This window comes from Homalodisca vitripennis, chromosome 3, assembly GCF_021130785.1.
Source record: "Homalodisca vitripennis isolate AUS2020 chromosome 3, UT_GWSS_2.1, whole genome shotgun sequence".
In the NCBI taxonomy this organism is placed as follows: Eukaryota; Metazoa; Arthropoda; class Insecta; order Hemiptera; family Cicadellidae; genus Homalodisca; species Homalodisca vitripennis.
The window spans coordinates 151,612,496-151,635,606 of NC_060209.1; the positions used below are offsets into that span (position 1 = coordinate 151,612,496).

General features: G+C 33.2%; 1 protein-coding gene across 1 annotated transcript; it reads left to right on the top strand.

The window, feature by feature from the left end:
- The first annotated feature begins 5,561 nt into the window (after positions 1-5,561).
- On the top strand, positions 5,562-22,250 carry LOC124357655 (60S ribosomal protein L10a). Its single transcript, XM_046809634.1, has 5 exons — positions 5,562-5,716; positions 11,302-11,457; positions 14,756-14,904; positions 16,969-17,141; positions 22,049-22,250. Exons 1-5 carry the CDS (start codon positions 5,712-5,714, stop codon positions 22,217-22,219), a joined length of 654 nt encoding a protein of 217 aa, XP_046665590.1. The 5' UTR covers positions 5,562-5,711; the 3' UTR covers positions 22,220-22,250.
- The last annotated feature ends 861 nt before the right edge of the window (positions 22,251-23,111 follow it).

The window sequence follows — 23,111 nt, forward strand, 5'->3', positions numbered from 1 at the left end:
ACTATGCAAACTTCTCAAATTTAAAACTCAAATGTATATCATTTATTTTAAAAACAACGGCTGCGTCGGGTTCATTAAGTTGGCAGCCGCTGTACGTGGCTATTTCAATCCTGAGCAAGTTTCGAGATGGTTTACAAGGGGCTTTCACAAATTCATCTCATCTCAGGAAGGAGTCATCCACTTCTAGTTTCTTGAAAAATAAGAAAGAGAATTCTAAGCAGGTTTTCCTCTAATAGGAAATCGAGTTTCTAAAATTATTTAATAACTATATTGAATTTTTTTTAAATTTTGAAGATATTGTGATTCAAAAATAATAACTTTTAGCTATTCCAATATACATATATGATGCTAAAAATAATGCATTATATCGTATTGAACTTAGCAAAAAGGTAAATGAGTGAATGTTTTGGGTAAAAAGCAAGTGCTTAGAGAGAGGATGTTCGGAAAGGAAAATTGAAATAAAAAATGGCCATCGATTCCACAACTCATCGAGAGAATTAACCTCCGAGTGCCTATTGAAACCAGGTCCCATGAGCTTTTCGTGAAACTGCGGCAGCGGAGCTTCTTCAGCCAGAACAGTGCAATGGCCAGGACGAAGAAAGTTGGCTGCGTAATCTCTACAGAAGTCGAGTTTTTCAATATGAAGATCTCTGATTTCAAGGTTTTAAGGAGGTTATAACCGAGTTATTTATTCACGTTAGTGTAAACACAAAAACAGAGGAACACCCACATGCACATGCGCGCCCACGAACACACACGTTCACAAACAAGCCATGCCACCCATCACGCGCACACACCACCAACTACCAACCATGTAATTTGTCATTCCCGTCATTGTAAAATTGCATTTATAAGTTTGTTGAAGGTTGTTATGAGTTTTGTTTATAATTTGATGTGCTAAAACCTCCATTTTGTTTTTACTTTTGCTGGTTTGTTATAGCGTTATTGCTACTGTTTCTGTTGCAAAATTCTTGTGGTTTTACATAGTCTATTTCTTGTTATTGTTTTATTCAAAGTTCTTTATTTTTTCGATCAGTACCTTGAATGTTTGTTATCTTGTTTTTGATTTGCTGTAGACTTGTTGATTTGTTAAATATTTGTTATATTTAATATAAATTACATTGTATGTACTTATTCATTATCTACCTAAACTGTTTTAGCATGAACTTTTTAAGGTTCAAGGTGTATTGTTTAGCCCTATAGCATGAATTGTTAATTAATTGCTTAACCCAATTTAATTAGTTTATATGCTGTAACAATTTTCTGTAAACTGGTAAAACCTATTGAAGTAAATAAGATTAAATTGATATTTGACTTTGTAACAGGGTTTATACCAGGCCACAAAAATATATTAGATAACATTATTTATTTACGCATATTGTTAACATTGGTACTTACTTCACCCATTAATGAAGTAGGCGTAATCTACTGTAGAAGACAATCAGTAAACATTTGCAAATATTTTAAAAGTGGTTACTTCTTTTTAGCGGACTATTAATGGATGTTTTTTTCACAGGGGAAAAACTTTCGTCTCTCGTCACGTCACTCATCACGCGTGTTCACTCTGTAACCGCCAGAGGCGAGATTGTAGCGGCCATTTTGGTGGCGTTTCTCCTTTCCGTTCTCTCGTTCAGTGGCTACCCAGTCGATCTAGTGAGAGGCTGTTGTCGCTCTTTTTTGAAGTAACTACTTCTTTTGGTGGGCTACGGATGTATATTTAAAGCATTCAAAATAAATTGATTAGATCTTTTCTAGCTAACAAAGCCATTATGTAATTTAATCCTGGAAGAAAATTAGTCTTTCTGTTCATTATGATAACTTTTACTCTATTACATTAAGCTTTACCTTATATTTACTTAAAAAATAAAGTACTGAAAATCAGATTTTAATACAAATCTTTCTGAGAAATCGTCAAAACCATTAATTGACTTTAAAATATAAATACAATTTAACAATGTCAAACGATAAAAACGTAAGGACAGCGAGATATGGAATAAAACTAAATGCTGTATTTACAAGATGATTAGCAAAATTGTTCAACAATATTTATTTCTATTTCAGTTATCGTTAACCCATAAGTGAGGAGTCCATTTTCAAAATGGGTCTTGTCCAGTCAACTTGATTTTGCGTTATTGATCAAAAACTGTTTCGCCATGTAACAATGATGTGATAGCATAGGTTATGTACTAGATATTTATTTAAGTGTACATTCTTTTTCTAAACAAACATCATTAAAACATGCCAAATGTATGCAAAAAGTAAACAAAACGAAAGGACAAGACCCATTTTGAAACAACGCCAGGTACAAGACTCATTATGGTGCAAACAGTAGGGGACAAGACCCATTTTGAAGAAAAAATAGTAGATAATGTTTTAAAAACAGGGGCTTCATTAAAGTACTTGTTCGGTTTTATATTAATTTTATTTGTTAACACACACTAAAATAATTATATACATAAAAAACATTTTTATACAATCATTTCCACGTCATCCATGGGTTCATCCTCTTCTTCTTCAGTTTCCTCTCTTTGTCCTTCGGTGTTTAGGACAAGTTTATAAAAGTCAAAATCTTGCCTATCATTCCAATTTAGCCCAAAATGTTTTTCCAGGAGTTTCTTTACATCATTAGCTTTTGCAGGCTTGGGGAGAAGACCTAACACAATTTTTTTGGACTGATTTGACCAGGATGTTTATTTGGCTGTGTAACAGTTTTTGATGTGCCTGTGTCGCAGGTGTAAGATAACTCCCCTCTTAGTAGAATTTTTCCACTTTTACTTCGATTTAAAATAAATTGTTATGTTGAAGCAAATTTAAAATGCCATTTTCCTGGTTTTTTCTAAACTTGTGCGACAGTGTTTTCCCAGTCAAAAAAATGTAAACCATCCTCTGGGTTTTTTACTGTAGCAAATTCAGAAAATAATTTATGATATTCTTCAGGTTTAATAATAGTTTCAATTTTGTTAACACGTTTTTAATGCGGCCAAACACCCTATCTGGGGGCAGGTAAGTGTGACCTGGTGTTGGAAAAAATATAGAAACACTTTTGACCTGTCTTGGCGCAAACAGTCTAACACCTGACTGTCCTGGTTCAAAATTTGTATTTTTAAGACGATCATAGACACAAGATACAATCCCATTAGACCCCTTTCCACTTTGGATCTCATTCCAAGTATATGTGAATGTGTTTTCTATCTTTTGTTTGGTTTTTGAAGAACCCTCACACATGGTGAAATTGTAAACATAAAACTGTCTACTAAAGTAACATTGTTGGTCTGGTATTTTTGGTAGCACCATATATTTTTGGCAGTCAAACGAGCAAGTTACATGGGTGCTAACCTCTGTTTTAAGAGCATTAAAAAAACTTTTGCTCTCAGTTTGTGCACTCTCAAAGAAATCATAAGATCATTTTTTTCCTCTGCAGTTTCAGCCACTTTTAGCATTTCTTTTAACTGACTACAACGTGAGCACTTATTAGTAGCTGGAGTACCACAGCTGACATTGTAGTCATATACAAAAATATTTCTAAAATAGCCATACTTTACCTTCAGAGCTACATCTAAGTTATCCTGATTATTGTACATTCTCCAAAGTTTGCGTACTGACAAGTCACTTTGAAGGTACTGGCGCTTAGACTCCGCCCTTTTGTAATGTGACTCGCATGCTGCAAGTTTCCAATAAAGCTCTTAACACTTTGTCTTTTAGGAAAAAACAAAACAGTTTTTCGGTCACCACCTCTTTTTTCTTTAGGGGTGGATCCCATGTCATTCATTTGATTTTTTAGCAGTCTCTGGATTCGTGATTTTGATACATTTAATATAGAACAAAATTTTTGTTGATATACCTGAGCTAGGCCTGTTCCTGCTTGTCGGCGATATCGTGGAACATAATACTTAGCTGTCAAATTTTTCCTAGATCCATGCTGAGTCCTAGGTCTTGATCTCTTTGGAGTTTTGATTGTTATGTATCTTAAAATATAACAGTCTTGTATTTCATTGATATCCTTTTCATTTTTTGCAATTTCATAATACTTATCATGAAACTTTCTAACGTCTTGCATGTTCAGTTGGTTGAATTCGAATTGATGTGTCCCTCTGTGGATACAGACAGGTATTTTTGGAAGTCCTTTTGAAGAGTATCTGAAACAATAGATTCAATTCACATGCTGTCGAATGTGTAACAAAGCGTACTAGAATATGAAGGTTATAGTTAGGTAAAGTTTAAATGGAATAGGTTCTTTAGAATATTTAACGTTATGTTAAGACAAGTGAAGTTGTCAAAATACCAGAACATCAAAACAGTACCGGTACTCAACATGTTAATATGTTTCTACCCAAACTACTAAGGCCTTACCTAAAATACAAGCACAAACATACCTTTTTCCTTTCTCAGTAGATCGCTTCCATTTTTCAGGGTTTCTCTTCCTCTTTCTCCCCGATCCAGGTTGAACAGGTTTCACAGTATTAGTTTGATTATCCATTGCTTCGATAGTAAACAAACTTTAACTTAGTTTTTTTGTAAATAAATAATCACCAGTGTCCACTTGGGTTGATGATGGGTAAATGTGTAATGAACAAACAAGCAATATCACCTGTGAAGTAAACAGTCATGTTTGCTAACCAAACAGTCTTTTAAACTAAAATATTTCTAAACTATATAAACCTATTCTGAGTTTTATCACGAAAATACAGCAAGTAAACCAAGAAACTACAACTTGGACATGGTTAAATTTTGATCCAAAACAACCATTTAGCTATCTTTGTTAAATAGGACAAGGTCCATAATGCTGCAAAACTAGACACAGTGGACATGTTCAGTTTGAAACAACACAGTTCAGGACAAGACCCACTTTGAAACAACATGTAGTTTTTAATAGCAAATTTAAATGGGACAAGGATTTTTTTGAAACCAAACAATTTTCTTAAAATGTAGTCCTTTACTTGTAGAATCCAAATCTGTTCATAACTCAAAAAAGTTTTTTCGTGGACAAGACCCATTTTGAAACTAGACTCCTTAATTTCATTTTTTTTTTTGCATAATGTCAATGAAAATGAAGTAATTATTCGGAAATACAAGATTGTATTGAAATTGATACTGACCAAATTATATAAACTAATATTACCGATAATAATGAAAATGTATAAATATTTATTACTTTATACTTTGTCAATGGTCATTGTAATATATATGAAATGTAAAACAAATATTACAAAAATATGTTTTAAATTAATAGAAAATTTCAATTATATATATTCAATAATTGAGGCATTCATATTATTTTAAAATATAAAAATAACTAATAATTAGGAAACGTACTTTTTCAAGATACATATTCACAGCCCGGTATAAGACATAGTCACTTCAGTCTACCCGCGATTTCTTTTCCTTTTTTTTAAAGTTAAAATGTCTGTTATGTAATGTTTTACAAATAAATAACTTGTATTTAGTGTTATAACATAGTGCTACATGTTGCAGTTCTATTAATAAGGGCATTATGATATTGTATAGTATCTTAAAGAACAATTTAGTAGTAACAAAGATATTTGTGTGACGTAGTAAGCGTGAAGTAGTCCGTTTTTTGGTGTTTGATACAACGAGTCATTTCCTGTTACCGTCAAACGGAAACGTGATCTGTTCTTTCTTTCTGGTTAGGGTTCGTCACTGTGAATAGGGTGTCCCGTATTTTGGGGTTAAATTTGTAATCCACATTCATCATGACGTAAGTAAAATTAAGTTAGTATATCATCGTTAGAATATATTATCTTATAAATAACGTTGCGTGCAGTAAGAAGTTGAACAAGATTTTTATATAGGCTACTCGAAAATAGAACACGTCTTTGAGGACCTAACTTCAGAACACGTTGACTGAAAAATTACACCTTATATATGACTGTACCCAACTTTGTTTAATTTAATTTGGTCTTAATTAAAATCAGTGGTTTGAAAACATTAATATTAGGCCTAAATGAAATAGTTTGCTTAGTTCAGCTGGTCATATTCTTTAGCTAGGAACATTGATCTGAAGTTGGTTAGCCACATTGGTATGCAATTTACCGCTTCCAGGCAGCCAGTTCAATAAAATACTGGCAACTCTTGTTATCTATGAAGCTATTGCAAAACATTAAAATGTAATCTTAGCCTAACAACATTTCTTAACCCTCTTGGTGCCAGACAGTTTTTCAAGTTCTTACAACAAATGCCACGGTTTTTCTTTACAAGGATGTGAGAAGAATGCCTGGCTAGTTTTTCCCTTTAGAACAGTTTATGGTAATTATTTACTTGAACCACTTCAGTACTATTTGTAGAAGTTTTGGAAATTATAAGAATAAAGGTCGACCTGGCAAATCACGTTTTAAACGTATTCTGCTTATTTATCCTCCTGAAAAAAAATTTATATATGGTTTTAGGGGGTGCAAATGACAAATAACATGATTTTAGAGGGTATGTACATAAATAGTTAAGTTCCTTAACGTTTTTATGTTCTGTTTGTGTGCTGTGTCTGGGTCTGGATATCTGTAAATATTATCTGCGAGTGAGACTGACTTCTGCCCCGGAGCGTTTAGATAACAGATACGCTATACAGGTACAGCCCCTCTAGAATTTGATATTTTACTGATAGGTACTATCTCGAGGGATGTTTTTCTTTAGTTGACATCAGGACTGGGCAGCACCAAACCGAAGCCCGTGCTAATGGCCGGAGGCACTCGTCTCAACTCTATAACAACTAATTAATTTGTAGTTCGAAATTTAAGAAAAACTGTTAATTTGGATCAAAATTCTGCACACTTCAGTATTTTTCATTTACGTTTGCAAAGATGGCGCCGCGTCCAATGACGTTATCACGAGGTTGAATCATGGTCACAAAAGGTCACGTGATGCCCAATGTGCATGTAGAACATGGAAATATTGCTCCGCGCTTGAACAGTTGTTCCATTTCTGATGTTCTAGAACTTCGTTATTTCTCATTTCCATCCTGTGAAACCTTATATTGTTTTGTTCTGTAGGACGATTCCAATAAGTTAATAATGCAAAACTCGTATTTTGCCGCTCCGGCCGTTAATGTGCCAATTACCAAAGTTTTAACTTAAAATATAAAATTAAATCAATAAATGACCGTAACAAGAAGAATCTCGTACATTACAGTTACATAAACATAAATTTTACAATAACATTACAAAACCAACTATGATCTAGACGTATATCAAAGAAACCTTACAATATTTATAACTTGCCCAGCTTGATATTAATTAGCAACCGCTTGTATGAAATGGAGGAAAGATTTCTTCCCATGTGTTACCAGGAGCCAAACTAACATGTTGAAGTCACTTAAACAAATCTCATCAAACTTGTGAGAAATAATATCTTACATAGGCCATTTTCCTCACATTCATCACCACTTACAAAGTCTCAAATTATTAGTTACTTCCTGTTGTTTATTGTTTACATTAAAATTACTATAACTAATCATATGCTAAGTTAAATAAAGTAATATTGAATTATTATTTGGATAAAAACAATCGAATGAGTACAGGCCACTTATTGAAGTCTACCTGAAAGCCTAAATAATACACAAAATTATAATGAAATCGCTCCTGGCCATTGGTTTTTTGAATTTAAGGTTATATTCTAAATAGTGAACAATTTTTGGACTGGGGGAGTCGGAGTTCCTGGGTGGGGGGATAACAAGCTAAATTGAAGCTCAGATCTCGCGAGAAGGCTAAACCGAAATGCCCCTGGCCAGCATTGTGGGCTTCGGTGGTGCTTACCTTGCATGGTAGAAAAGCCACAAGCCAACACAAGAGTTAAAGTAATAAAATTTTAAACATAAAATAACAAAGAAATGAAATAATAAAGAAATAAAAATAGTTGCAACTTACGCAGACACGTTACAGGTACACTTCTTTTCTTTTGTCTCTTTCTTGACCCGTCTAAAACTACAAAGTAACAGTGTATCCTCAGCTAGAGGACAATGGCCGCCATATCTAGGCCTATCACACATTGAAGATCTGTTTAAAACTACGTGTTGCAACAAAAATGAAACAATTTAGGAATTATTCATTACACTGCAGTCGAACAACTTAAGTGAACACATTGTTGATCACTAGTTTGATCACTAAATCACTCGTCAAAGGTAATTCCATTGTAACTGCACTTGAAAAGACGCCAAACAAAATGGACAATGGTGATGAAAAACCATAAAGCACCATAAGTCTTTATTTTGGAATGTACAACGCAGAAAGTCTGACCAGTCATAAAATAGCTGAAAATAACTAGCCTAATCAATAACGAATTGCGCAATTGCTTATACTTCTGAACAACTTTGTATGGTTTTAAAGGTTGGAAATCACATAACTGATTTTTAGTAATTGAAATATAAATGTCTATTTTAGTTACATTGTACTTTTTGTCAAATAATTTTCAGCATTGTCATACTGGTAGGTTATCTAAGTGTTCTATGGTCAGAACAGCTTAGTAGAACACCAACAGTCACTCCCCATTCAGTAGACTTTACTGCCTTGTGGATGTTGTTTACATGTAATTTACAGTGTAGATTATGTGAGCATTTAAAATATTAGGAAATTAATGTATTCCTTTTTAATTGGTTATGTTTCTTTTTCCAAAGTGAGAGTATGAGTTCATTGTGTAGGCTATTATTTTTATATTGAGTAATATTTTTATGTAATCAGAAGTTACCACATAGTTTCTTAGTAGATTGTAAGTACTTATAAAATTAGAAAGTTATGGTTATGTTAGTTTTGCTTTCATCCACAATGATAATGAGATTCGCTTAGGAACCTAGTGTAATCGTCCTTCTGAACAAAATAAAATAATGCGTTAAGGGATAAAGATGACAAGTACCGTAATGAACTGTGGAACTACTTTTTTGTAAGATAGTGAGAAGTTATGGTTAGGTGAATTTACAATATTTGTTTGCATTTGTCAAGTTGTGTTTACTTGTTTGCAGTAATGACCAAAGGCAGTAGTGATCAAGATTCTCTAAAATTGTATTCATGCTCTGCACTGTTGGCTAGAGGGACTTTTGTCAGGCCGATATGAACTTTTAGTCTCAAAAGGTGTTAACTTAAAAAATATATATATGGGTCAAATTCCTCTAATTTCAGCATTATTGTTCTTTTATGTACTTAAAGATGGTGTAATAGTTGATATCAGCAAAAACTGGTAATGAGGTTGACTCAAGGTCACAACAAGACCACATAAAGCCCAGCACAGATGTATGAAAAGGAAATATTACTCTGTGAGAAAATTACTTACACTTTTAATGTTTAACTTGTTGTACATTTTAATACAAATATTGTTATACCTTTTTCATAAGAACACCATACACAATTAAAGAATTAAAACATTACCCCTGAAGCTCTGTAATAATGCTAATTATTGCACTTCTCATATATTGGGCTACTTGCAACATAGTCAGGTGAATTTTTGTTTTACTCTGTTTTTGCCTCTGAAGTTATGTGTCGAAGCCAAATCACGAATCTACAAAATTCTGTAGAGACTCGCCTTGTCATTAATTAGCATCATATACAAATTACCAATCACAAAAACGTTTTTGTCATATTTTGTGTTTAGTAAATCGTAAATGGATTATTTTGTTATCAAAATATGTATGTACATGGATTGCCGTGAATGTGCTATTTATATTTGCGGATTGTTGCTGATCAGTAGTATACCGATCAAAACATATTGTATTTTTTGTATAAATAATGCGTACATAGATTACCAAACTAACAAATTTTAATTCTTTTGTCAACTGTCTTAAATTTTTTATAATTATTAAAGTGCTGTGCATTATTGATTGGTCTGATAAACAGTATACACACAGTAAGGTAAGATTATTATTGTTAAAAGGGTTTCTTTAATTTGTGCATATATTTCCCTGTTTAATTGGTGAAATATGCACTAGAATAATTGTGTTGTAAAGGTAATGGTTACTGAGTTTTTGCTTCAAAGGTCACTGAAAGTCACTACTCAGCAGTAGACACTGTGTAAGTAATCGTAAAAATTGTATATTACATTTGAGTATTCAGAAGATACAAGACAAGTTTTGTGGACTTTCTGGAGTCGGGTTGTAAATTTTAAACACTTGTAATATACTACTCATGTAGGCCTATCATTATTTTAACTTTAACTGATCTGCATGTAACATTTCACTAACTTTTTAAACTTGCTATTGTTTTTTGATCAGTATTTGTGACCATATTTTGACATTCACATTAATTACAAATAAAAATAACTTTAAAAAACCTTAGAAAGATTTATATGATTTCATTAGTAAATAGATTATGGCAAATAATGGTTTTATATGGAAAAGTCAGGGAATTTCTTCAAACCACTTGCTAGACTCCCTGTGTCTGCAGGATATCTTAAGAATTAATTCAGTTTTTTATGCCTTTCAATTTACATGAAACTTCATTTTGACATGGATAAGATCGATTTCAATTATTGTGTAGACCAATATTCCTTTATGGGATCTTATTCTAAGGAAAGCTATAAGTCTGATTTTACATGAACTAATTTCCAATTAAAAGTATATGCAAAACTGAGTTCAATAATTGTGTATTTCCGTGTTTTGGTTTTAGAACATTGATGAAGGTTAAACCTATCATTCACTCCTGAATAATTTGAGCTATAGACTTGAATTTTTCCTGAAATTCCATTTCTACATAGAGATTGTGATCGATAAAAGTGCATTTCCCTAAATCCTAGGATTGAGCTGACCTTTAGCAAATATCACTTACGAAATATTCCAAAAAATTAAATAATTTCTAGACTTAATGAACTGGGAAAACTTCCCATCTGCTGGATATCTTGAGAACGAGTTGAGCTACAAAAAGATTATCCTCAGTATAGACTACTCCGTGAGAAGTGGCAATACTCCTAATTTATTGACTGTGAACTGTGAAATGTATTGATAAAAACTCACTTAATTCCTGAAGTAAACCAGAAAACTGATATATTTAATGTAGATAATAGCCTAATCTATTATGTATAATTATTGAATCATGCAGAACTGGAAATTCTCAATACTGAATTTACAAAAGGTTTATATTGATGTGCAATATGAATATCTGTGTCAGGATAATAATCATCGGCACAGGGCATTATATCCTACCCAGAGTTCAATAGCACTTTAAACTTATTAGCTAAGTTATATAAGCCTTCATGTCCTAAATTTTAATTATTGTGTTTTGGCTGCATAAATTGCAATCATTTAGAATGGACACAAGTAAATATAAAATTAATTAATTTTTTTTAAATTTATCTTGACATTTGCTATTTCAGGTCGAAGGTGTCGCGTGACACTCTTTATGAGTGTGTCAATGCAGTCCTGACTCACTCGCAGGAGAAAAAGAAGAAATTCTTGGAAACTGTGGAAATTCAGATCGGGCTCAAGAACTACGATCCCCAAAAAGACAAGCGTTTCTCTGGCACTGTCAAGTATGTTTTGTTTTGTTCTACCTGAATACTGAGCTTGGATGTTCCTGAAACATTGTTAATTATAAAATCAGGCAATCATTAATTAAAACTATCTGCCAAGGTAACTTGCCATTAAACCTGGAGCTGGCAGCTAAAATCCTGTTGTGACGGGCTAGTTTCAATAAGTTTACAAGCACTTATCTCTACACTTCAAATACTATGTTTTTATTATAATGATATTGGTTGACTAATAAATGTAATTCTTTGTTGTAAATAATTTCACATGAGATGAAACTTAAAATTAAAAAAATGTAATTTACTTAATTGTAGGGGGGGGTACCATGCATAATTAAGTAATAAGTTCAAAATTAAAATTCAAAAATTGCCAAAAGATAGATTAAAAAATCTAGCTTCAGAGAATATGTATACTTGTAAAGGGTATATACAACAAAAAAATTTGAATTTTGTCACTAACACAATCAACAACTGTTTATAATTCTTCATATAATAAATCAAATTCAGCCATTGAAATAATTGTTTACCGAACAAAAATAGGGACACAGTAATTGTACACTCAGCAGATGAGAACGGCAACTACAAACAATCAAATAAAAGTGTTGTGCTGAGAAAACAACTCTTCATGATTTCTCGTATCTAAATATCGCTGCTAAACTTGATTTTAATTGTTGTAACAATTGAATCACTTGTCGACGTCATGACTCCATTTTTATTGACTACCAGCGTGGTCCTTGTAGTTGACCACTTATTGCTATTTATTTTATGTTTAAAACATGTAAGATAGTGTTTAAGAACTGTACTAAGGCACAAACATCCAGACTTGGCATTCCAGGGAGCTAGGTTTTACCTAGCGGACCTGCACCCAGGGTCTTAAAATAACTGGGGAGGAAGTAGTAATACTTCCGCTAGATTAGTCTTGTCTTTCCCCCTGTCCTCTCGGTAAGTATTTATTATAACTTTGCCCTGTTTATTTAAATAGTAATTTGAATTAATCAGAGAGGTACTTATGCAATATACCTACCACATGTTCTGTATGTTTTTTGTTTTAAAAAAACCGTTCAAACCACTAATATCCTACATAAGTATTAACCCTACACTTATTTACGTACATGACTCATATCTTAACTTATCATTCTCATGTCTTTAACCTATCCTTCTCAGGCCATATATTGGTCTTGAGGAAAAAAGGACAAAAATTTACCTAATCTTTTTACTGACTTGTCATGTATATGCTCCAACCTTACTTACCTGAAGACCAATCACCTTATCTAAGGAGCCCAATTAACCTTTGCCGTTGAGATAACATACTAAGACAACAGGAAAATGTTTATTCTTGTTAAATATGTTTCTTTAATTTTCCTGTAGACATCTTTAAAGCATTGAACATTGTCAGTATAATGCATAGGTATATAATAATACAAAAATTTATTTCTTTCCAGAACACAAAAATTAGTGTTGGATAAGTGTGGATAAGTTGTTAAATCAATGTTAAATTTCATTCATATCGTAAAGTTCTAGTTCTCATCTTTTCTTAGTGACTTAACTAATATAAATAATAGAATAACATTATGTTATCCACCTCATATACCTAAAATGATCTATTTCCTATTGTAGAATACTTGTTTTCACAACAAATGTTAGGTTCTTATAAACTACGTAAGTTATTTCATATAAATTATTAACCTATTTGAAATTAAGGTTATATCCCAAATAGTCAATTGACTTAACCCTTTGAACCCCAGACCAAAATATTGATGGTGGAAAAAACGTACCAAAATCATTTGACCTAAGAACTACCGAGAATCCCCGGAGCAGAAACAGCTGTTTTGCATACTGTTTGTAAAAAATTAATACTTTTGCTATTTTTTATGCTATTGTCTTGTATTACACACCAAAATGTCCAGAATGAAATTGTATACACAGAAAAAGATTAGTCTGAAGTATAAAAAAATGTTTAACAGCATTAAAATAATTTTAAAATATATGTATATAAATTTTTAGGCAAAAATATTGATTTTAAGATTTTTTAATTAAAAAATAAGAAATATTTTTATTATGAGCACCCACATTTTATTTTTCTAAATTTAGTTTTGTGTATGTACAAAAAAAATTATATTGATATCTCTAAAAATAAACTTTTTTTGAATTTTTATATAAAAGTATGCGACTTGTAAAAACCTCTAGGCGTACAACACAAAAATCACTGATATTACCTAAATAAATAAATTAGTAAATAAATAAATAAAAAAATTAGTATTTTAATAAAATACATATAAATATGTATTAATACTCATAAAATAAGTATTTTACGATTTCAAATAAATATGTATTAAACGCATATACCATGGCGACGATATTACGTCGCCCGGGGATTCTCGCAACTTCATTGGCGACGATACATCGTCGCCGCGGGGATCTTCGCATATCTTCTCGGCGACGATATTTCGTCGCCTGGGGTTCAAAGGGTTAAAAGACTCACTCATTTCATTATCAGACCCTCTAGAATGTTGAAGCGCTAAAAAGCAGAGAGTAAACTCATATGAATGATTTTTCAACTTCGACATACAACTGCGATCTGTAGGATATTTATAAAACTTTTGAAAATTCTAAACGTAGACCTTTGTTAAACACTCTTAGTAGACAAGTGAAGACGATCACCCGATCTATCAGACATTAACAGAACTATTTGGAGGGAAATTTAAAAGCAAACCGCTTATGCGACCTGAGCTCGTCACCGTGCCGTTAGGCCCGGCCACTGCGTGACGAGCCCAGCTCGTCAGTGATCCGCAATGGGTTAAGTTAGTAAATAAGCAAAAAATTGATCTGATTCAACGATAGTGTTTAGTTGACACAATTTTTGTACAAGTGTAAAATACTTAGATATTTTATAATATTTTGTTCATTTAACAATGTCTGGTGTCTTAATTGTCAGATGTTGGATACAGTAAATCCTTGGTTAACCAAAATAATTAAGGGGAGGGAGGGCACCCATATTTTTATATTGGTTGGTTTTTATGTTGTTTAATATCTTGGTTATAACCAATTTTAACAACATAGCAGCGATCGGTGAAGGTGAGAGAGAGTGAATCACCTGAAGGACACGTTATTTGCCCCACCAGTTGCCATAGTGATGCATTTTGAATGCACCCACTCTTCTGCTCAGAGGCAGAGAGTTGGCAGTGTTCTGCTGTTGGATATCAATGACCTGTTTCAATTGACTCGAATTCGGTTAACCAGGGCTTTACTGTATTATACTGTTTACCATACACGCCAGACAATAACAGTAAAACTATTTTAACAGATTGAAGCACATTCCTCGCCCCAAGATGCAGGTGTGTGTGTTAGGAGATCAACAGCACTGTGATGAGGCTAAAGCTAACAATGTGCCTTACATGGATGTAGAGGCTCTCAAGAAGCTTAACAAGAACAAGAAGTTAGTCAAGAAATTAGGTGAGTTACAATAACTCTTGGTTTTAACCCTTTGAGTGCCGGGCATATTTGGGGGGGGGGTGGTGTACTGAAAAGTGCCGGGTATTTTTCCAGTGAGTGTACTGAAAAGTGCCAGGCCTATTTTAGCAAATTTGTAAGCGTTTAAAAAAAATTCATAGTTTGGTTATTTAATTTTTCTTTTAATTTTCATTGCACAAATTGCTGTTTACCAAGACATAATATAAACTGCCACGGAACTATATCTAGTAATAAAAAAAATTTACTTACCAAAGATATTTTTCCAAATTTTTTTGTTTTTTTCATTTTCACACTCAATAGCATCAATGAAAAAAATACAAGACATGTAACTATGTATAAAAACTGTAAGAGCATTTAATTGTGAATAACTACACATTTTCACTTCAAAATCTTTAAAATTAACATTATTATGTCACTTTTACTGCACCAATGTAAAATTGTATTTATCAACCGTGACAACAAAGAATGTTCAAAACTGTGATTTTTTTTATTATATATATATTCCTCAAATAGGAGTTAGCATATACATTTGTGTACTTTACAAACATATCTAATATTACTGGGGTGAAAAACAAGTTGAAGTAACTGACTAGTAGTGAATTCCTATTTGGACAGTGTTTTACAGAAGGCCTATCACTACAAGAAAAATTCTCATTATAACCTGGGTCTTTTCCTCATTCACTTCTATCCATCCACTTCCATCTTCATCTGAGTTTTCATCTAAACTGTCAGGGATTACAGTTCTAGGTTGAGGACTAACATCTTCATCTGACAATTCATCACTTGAAACCAAACGTTGTGTAGGCCTAGTTTGCACATTTCGATTACTGGGTCCAGGTTGGTCCAAGTCGGAACTACGTAGGTATATAATCTGGATCATCATCGGTATTGTCTCCAAATAAACCACTTTCACTACTATCACTGTCTTCTGAACACACGCTGACATTGCTTACAAAACTATCGTCAAGGAACTCTTCATCAATAACTCTTCCTATTGCATTTTCACTTAGATGGGATCTAGAACGATCCATAATGACATAAACAAGGATAATAAACTGTTATATAAACATATAACTAATGTATACACACAAAATAATACTAAAAATAACCTCAAAGTACAATCCCGCAACGCGAATTACAGTGAACTGGAACACGATGTCATGAAGATCAGCTGTCAATGCTATATCTAGATCATTCGTCATCTTTGTTAATATAAATCGTTCCAAAGACAACTAAATCGATATATTATGAAAACAACTCTTTATGAACAAATATAAACTATAATTAAGTCAAAATATTTGGATTTTTTACGAATATTTTTCCGAACGTCCGGTAAAATCGGACGTTGGCACTTTTTGGCCGACTTTTGACGTCCGACAGAATCGGACGTTGGCACTTTTCAGACATCATTTTGACGTCTGATAGAATCGGACGTTGGCACTCAAAGAGTTTATGTTTTGCTCTTTAACAAGTTTATGTTTAGCAAGTAAATGTTTAGGTCTCAATTATTGTGGTTTTCAAATAATAGGCAAACTTGGATTAGGCTGCATGTTCTAAAAGTAATCTCAGACTTGTAATCAAGTGTCTCCTGATTAGGCATGTTGTTTGTATAGAGTACTTTTTGCTATTTCTAAAACTTGATATTGGCATTAGTGTTGGAATAAAAGTGTACACAATGTAACTTAAAATAGAATTTTCATTAAAGCAGTTAGCCTTTAATCAAAGATTTCAATCATGTGGTAAATTTTTAAAGGTGGATCTAAAATGTAAAGAAAAGTCTTTATACTACTACTGATAACAGAACTCAAATTTGTCAATTTATGGTAGGTTTGATGATTTATTTTCACTATACATTGTAGAAATTAATCACAATAGAACTGAAAAATTACAACAATATAATTTTAGAGATTATGAAGGATTTCTATTCAAAAGGAGTCAATAAAGTGGCAACATTCTACAAACGTATGGATAAAAATTATTTATTGGCTAATTTTTAAGGCAAGCATAATTCTTTATATTGGTTAAATGTATTTATTACATTGTTAGCCAAGAAGTACGACGCATTCCTGGCCAGCGATGCTCTGATCAAGCAGATCCCCCGACTTCTGGGACCTGGTCTCAACAAAGCTGGCAAGTTCCCTGGTCTCCTCTCTCATCAGGAGTCCATGATTCAGAAGATTGATGAAGTCAAGGCTACCATCAAGTTTCAGATGAAGAAGGTGAACTTACAATACATATTTTAATTTTATTCATATTAACACTTAAGCTTTCTGAAAAGCTGTAGCATAGTTTTCTGCACAAATAAAAAATATGGAGATACAAGAATGTTGATGCAGTGTGTTCTGCATCAAACAGTTTAAAACCCTTTCTGTACGTACTACAATAAATCTTCCATGGTTAAATTTGCACAAAATGTGTTGGTGGGAAATCTTATTATTTAAGTGTTTGTTTTTATCATGAATTGTAGTTTTTTTTTTACTGGTGATAGAATGGACTAGAATGTTGAGTGAACATCAGACAACAGCTGTGCTCAATTCATTGTTAGCTTGTTATCGATCTAAAACTGGTTTTTATATCTACCGACTGCCACTTTGGACTTTACTCTAGTGCGCCTGACAGGTTTTTCCATACGGGAACTCTTGGATTAGATCGGCATGTAAGCTTTATTACTGTGTAATGCTGTGTCTAGTAGGAGGTTATTTCTTTTAATTAGTGATTGTATCTGCGTTTGCTGTGAATTCCTTTTAATTTTATATTAAATTAATTATAACAACTGCTAACACAGATGATGAAAACTGATCAGTTTATCAGTAACATAATAAAACATATACAAAAATCTTTTTAAATTCAGGTTTTATACCCTACAATTACTTTTGAAACCTAAATTCAAATAGAACTTTAAAGACATTTTAAAGGATTTTTTTTATCAGTATTCTAAGAGAAAGTACAGACATTTTTATTCAGCGTTCTAAGAGTAATAAACATTCAAGTTATTTGTTATGAATTACTGTAGTAGGTTAAAAGCAAATAAACAGCAATTTCATTGGAAGACATTTTCACCAATGTTAATGTCACATGACTGGTATTTTTTGTGTACGTTACGAAAGGTGATATATCGCTTGGTTTGTTCTGAAGGGGTTAATAATCTCATTACATTACAGACAGCAAAACAACTGTAAAATTGTTCAGTCCATATCAAATCATCCAGTTAAATATTCAAATGAAATCCTTGTGGTCAGAATGTTGTGAGATTTTGTGTGTTCTACTTGCTATTCTTATTTATTATTCATACAAAATTGGTATGAATATACCAGGTTTGTTTTTAATGTGCGTGTGAGTGCCGAACATTTCATCACTGTTTTGTCCTGTTTGCATAAATCTATTGATCGTTGTTAGTTCGAGCAATAACATTACAAAGCAGGGGCGTCATCAGCCGATGGCCCGGGGAGGGGGCAAGCTGATGCTTCCCCACCCCGCTCCTCCCTCTCTCACCCTCCTATGCTATTGCTTTAACTCTCCAAGTGCTGATGAATTTTTTCCCAGTGCTAAGCAATTTTTGCTGCCTTTTGCATTTTTGTATAATTATTTTTCTCTACTATTTACTTTTACACTAGGGTATTATTATTATACATAATTTTTTCAGGAACATATGGAGAATAATATAAAAATAAATAAATTCAACTACCTTTATTTTATATATGTGTGTTGGCCATCTTTTTTGAAAATTGCAAAGTTTTTTTTATTTTTTTACTTAGCGCTTGTGTGAATTACACACTAATAAATCAAAATGAAAATCTATTGCATATAAAATGTTCTCTATTTATTTGCGATTACAGCAATATATAACACCTGAACATTATTTCAAAAAGATAAATGTCATTATATAAAAGTTTACGGAAGCACAAAAAACTAGAGTGTTATTGTCATTGACATACTTTCCACTACTAAACAACAATGTTCACTTTTTATTTTAATTAGTAAAATGTTTTAAATGTTTACTACTCATGATTTATTATGTAATTTTAAATTTCTATTTACAATTAAAAAAGTCTATATGTAATCTGAATCACTTTCTGCTTCTCGAGTTGCTCTGCTCCTCTTGGCAGTCACCCTCCAAAAATGTTTCAACTTATGGAAACATTTTGGATGCACTCCTACGTTGCACCCTGGGCACCAAGAGTGGCTCCGTGAAAGTTTTTGGGCAGTAGAGCAAACTGCACATGTTCGCTGACGTACCCCAGAAAGGCGTTCAAGCCTAAGACCACTGTCACCCTCTGCACCTGGATCATCATCCATTTAATTTGGTTGGGGTCTATCACCATCAGTAACTAATGATTCAATGAGGTTTACTGTGTAATTATATCTGTCTAATGGTATGTCTGTGTTGTTCTTGTACAATATATAGGAATTTAAAAGGGCCATGTCCAAGAAGTTGTCAAAAAAAAATTCCTATATTTTTTAAGTTGGTTTTGTGCAAGTAAGGTGATAGATAGATTTATCCTTGTAGTCAACCCCACCCATATTTAAATTGTATTCATTTATGAGTGTGGGTTTCATAGCATCTAGACCACTTTTTTTGCTACGAATAATCTGATCATCAGCATGAAAAGCAGTGGTTATAATACACTGGTTTGCGAGTCACTTTTTGCCTGTAGCCTACAAGTAGTGTATTTCCTTTTCTGAAATAAATAGTTTCCTCTCTTCCAAGTTTAGCTTCCACAACTTTTTGGTAAGTTTTTTTAAGTTTTTATTCACAGTGCCAGTGATAAGTGTTTTGGAAAAAAATAATCGGTCAGCAAGCGGCATTTTTGTATAGAAATGATTGGTATAAAGGTGGTAACCTTTATCCAATAAATTGCAGTTTGTCATAACATGCAGAATTACTTTTTCTGTGAATGCAGTTGCTGATCCATCGTCAAAAAAGCCCTTCCCACTATACATTTCTGAGTGCAAAATATAGCTGGTTTGGCTGTCACACAGCTCAAACTTTTTTATGCCAAAACGAGCATGCCTTTTGTTTGCCATAAACTGAATAAAAGTGCAACGATTTTTCATGCCTATCATTGATTCGTCTGTAGCTATGTTCTGATTAGGCACAAAGTACTGTTTGAAAGATTTGTTCATACTCTCATAAAATTGCTGAATCGTACCATCGTGGCCTGGCTGTCCTTTAGGAATCTTACGCCTAGAACTAATGTGAAACGTTGATCGAATCAATTGAAACATGTTCAGTGACATAGTATTGGGGAAAAAGGCAACTCTCTATGATGCAGTAGTTGCCCAATAATGTTTAAAGTTCTTTTTGTAATTTAGCCCCATGTTTATTACTAAACTGATATACCGCATGATCTCTCTGACTGTAACATTCACCCACTGATTCATTCTGCTGTTAGGTGTCAGTTTCCCAGCATTTATTTTTGTAGTCATTTCATTTGAGGCTTTCATAAAGGTTCGTTTCTTTTACAATTAAATTCCAAACAAAGTCTGTAAAAAAGATAAAGGTATTGTTAGTGGCAAGCTATTTCTAGGGGGCATATTTCGTGTTCCAAGATTTCAAACTAAAAATGTATCCAACACAACTAGGTTCTTCTGGAGGAAACACTTGTACCCAAATATGACTTTCAGCCTAGAGGGTTGAGGGTCAACACCATTATTGTCTTCAAGTTCAGAAGGGAGAGGCTGTAGACTAGGCCTAGGCATTCAGTTCCAATGTCTGAATTATCACTGGAACTATCACTGTCTTCTTCATCCAAAGCATTTCTAATAGCACTGGAACGACTGAGTTCACTCATTGTTCAAATAAGAAACTCAATAAACATTAGTACCTACACTAAAACATTCATAACCAACAATTCCACAATGTAATACAAACAACTACACAACATAACACATGAACAGCTGAGGACACTCGTTCAGCTGATGTAGATAAAAATATGGCTGAATTAGCGATTACAACCATCAATATGAAAACGATAAAATATATCAATTGTATCATATTTTGATAGAGAATCTATTCCTGAGTATATTTTCACTATATAAAATAAATCTCGATATGAACAAAATCAACGAAATAGCAAAGGAATTAGTGAACCGATGTTTTAACAGTCATGATCGAGACGGCAGTACTGGGAATGGCACCCGGTTAGCGCTTAGAGGGTTAACAATAGCATAGAGCAGACCGTAGGAAATATTAGGAATTGAAGTGGTGAGTTCATTTGAGTTTTGGCGTACAGGAATGATCGATCAAGCAAGTCTAATCAGGACTTAAGTTGCTTTACATTTGGTAACTTTTTAGTATCTCTAGGGGTGGGACAGCTGCCCTCTTTGGCGACGCCCTTGGTACAAGGGTTAGAAATTTATTGTAAAATCAAACCATTGTATCAATCAATATAAACTTTTCTATAAACTAAGATAATTTGTTACAATATCAGTATTATTCAAGTTTTCCCGGTTCTGTTTAGCTTGGTTAATCTGACTTCTACTGTATATTTCAGGAATGATCAATCAATCAAGTTAAGCCAAAGACTTACGAGTCCTACATATTTAGGAGTCTTAACTGGACAGTAAAAAGCTTTCTTCAGAGATACCTGCGTTATACGAGTCTAGCTAAAGAAAGATTAAAGTATATCTTCCTTCACTGTAGCAAAATATGTGTGGATATTGCAGTGAATCATAAGATTGATGTTTACTGATCCATTAAGTTGGTTATAACAGGTTTTGATTACAATTTCCAATCTTCAGACTGTCTTACAATTACTAGGGCTACGTCCCGGCTGTTGGGGTAGTGTGTGTTAGCAGGCGTTTTCGATCTACATGAAGTACAAAATATTAACACATTGTCTAATTAGTGGATCCAAGTTGGTGTAGGAACATAATCGTCATGTTAAAAGTTCATTATTAATTGAATATTAATGGCCATAGGTTGAATTCATTCATAATGTGGGGAATGACGCAAATTAAATGTGTTTTCAATCAGGCAAAATTTAGGCTTTATTAGTCCTAACTGCGATTTAACCTGAAGGTAATTATATGATTAAGGAGAAAACTGTGTTTTTAAAATGTAGCCATTTTGAGTTAATTTAATAATGAAATCTAGAAATCTCATGAACGTTGTTGTGTTGTGCAGGTCTTGTGTCTGTCCGTCGCTGTTGGTCACGTGGGGATGACTCCAGATGAACTGGTGCAGAATGTCCACTTGGCCATCAATTTCCTCGTCTCCCTGCTCAAAAAGCACTGGCAGAATGTGCGATCACTCCATATCAAGTCCTCAATGGGCCCACCCCAGCGACTTTACTAAACAGACATTAAATGTTTTATTATTGACCTAATTTTAAGAATTATTTTCCTTCCTACAGTCATACAGGGTCATTGAAGATTCAATTTTATTTTTTTTTAATAAGACATCGTTATAAGTTCCAAAAAGTGTTCTAGTTTTTTTGGACACTAGTTCATATGCCTGCCATGGTACTACATTAGCTACAGAGAACAGTATAAATATAAATCATTCACATATCGTAAACACATTGGGTCTAAATGATTTAATTTTGGCTTCATATTAAGATCTGTTTTCAATTCAATAATATTAAGTTTTGATATAAAACATTTTACATGAATAACTCAAAAACAATTGAGTCTGGGCTATATTAAACAAAAATTTGCTATGTACGGATACAATCTGTTTACTCTACCATATTCCTTATTGTATACTAGCAGTTACCCACAGCATGCTTCACAAGCAATTTCGTGTTGAAAAACCGGGACACTTTTTTTGTACCATAGTAGATTGTGGCGTGTTACCATAATCACTTTTGGCCATTATAAATGACTTTTAGTCAAATATATTTCTGGTACCACAGTTGAGTTTGCTTCGTTGTCCTGATCAAAAAGATATAAACATGAGCAAGTGGAGAAGCCTTCTTCTTCTATGGGGCGGCCATGCACTTAAGCCTCAAGGCCTTTTGCACACCCCGGAAGCACACCATGAGGCCTACCAGTCTTATGATTTCAGCAGTTCCACAAACCGCTGAAAACGACCTATCAGGTCCTACCAAAGATGGCATACCTCTCCCTTGCTATTGAAGGGCAATCAAAGAATAAGTGTTCAACAGTTTCATCCTGCTCATCACACATTATACATAAAAGTCTTAAAATTTGTAGTGAAAGTTGGTCATTTTGTCTTTGACATCTGC

Bases quoted from the DNA above. Each gene is read 5' to 3' on its own strand.
- LOC124357655 (XM_046809634.1), top strand. The intron at 11,458-14,755 runs GTATGTTTTGTT...CTATTTTAACAG, and splicing joins CGTTTCTCTGGCACTGTCAA to ATTGAAGCACATTCCTCGCC. The intron at 14,905-16,968 runs GTGAGTTACAAT...TTACATTGTTAG, and splicing joins GAAGTTAGTCAAGAAATTAG to CCAAGAAGTACGACGCATTC.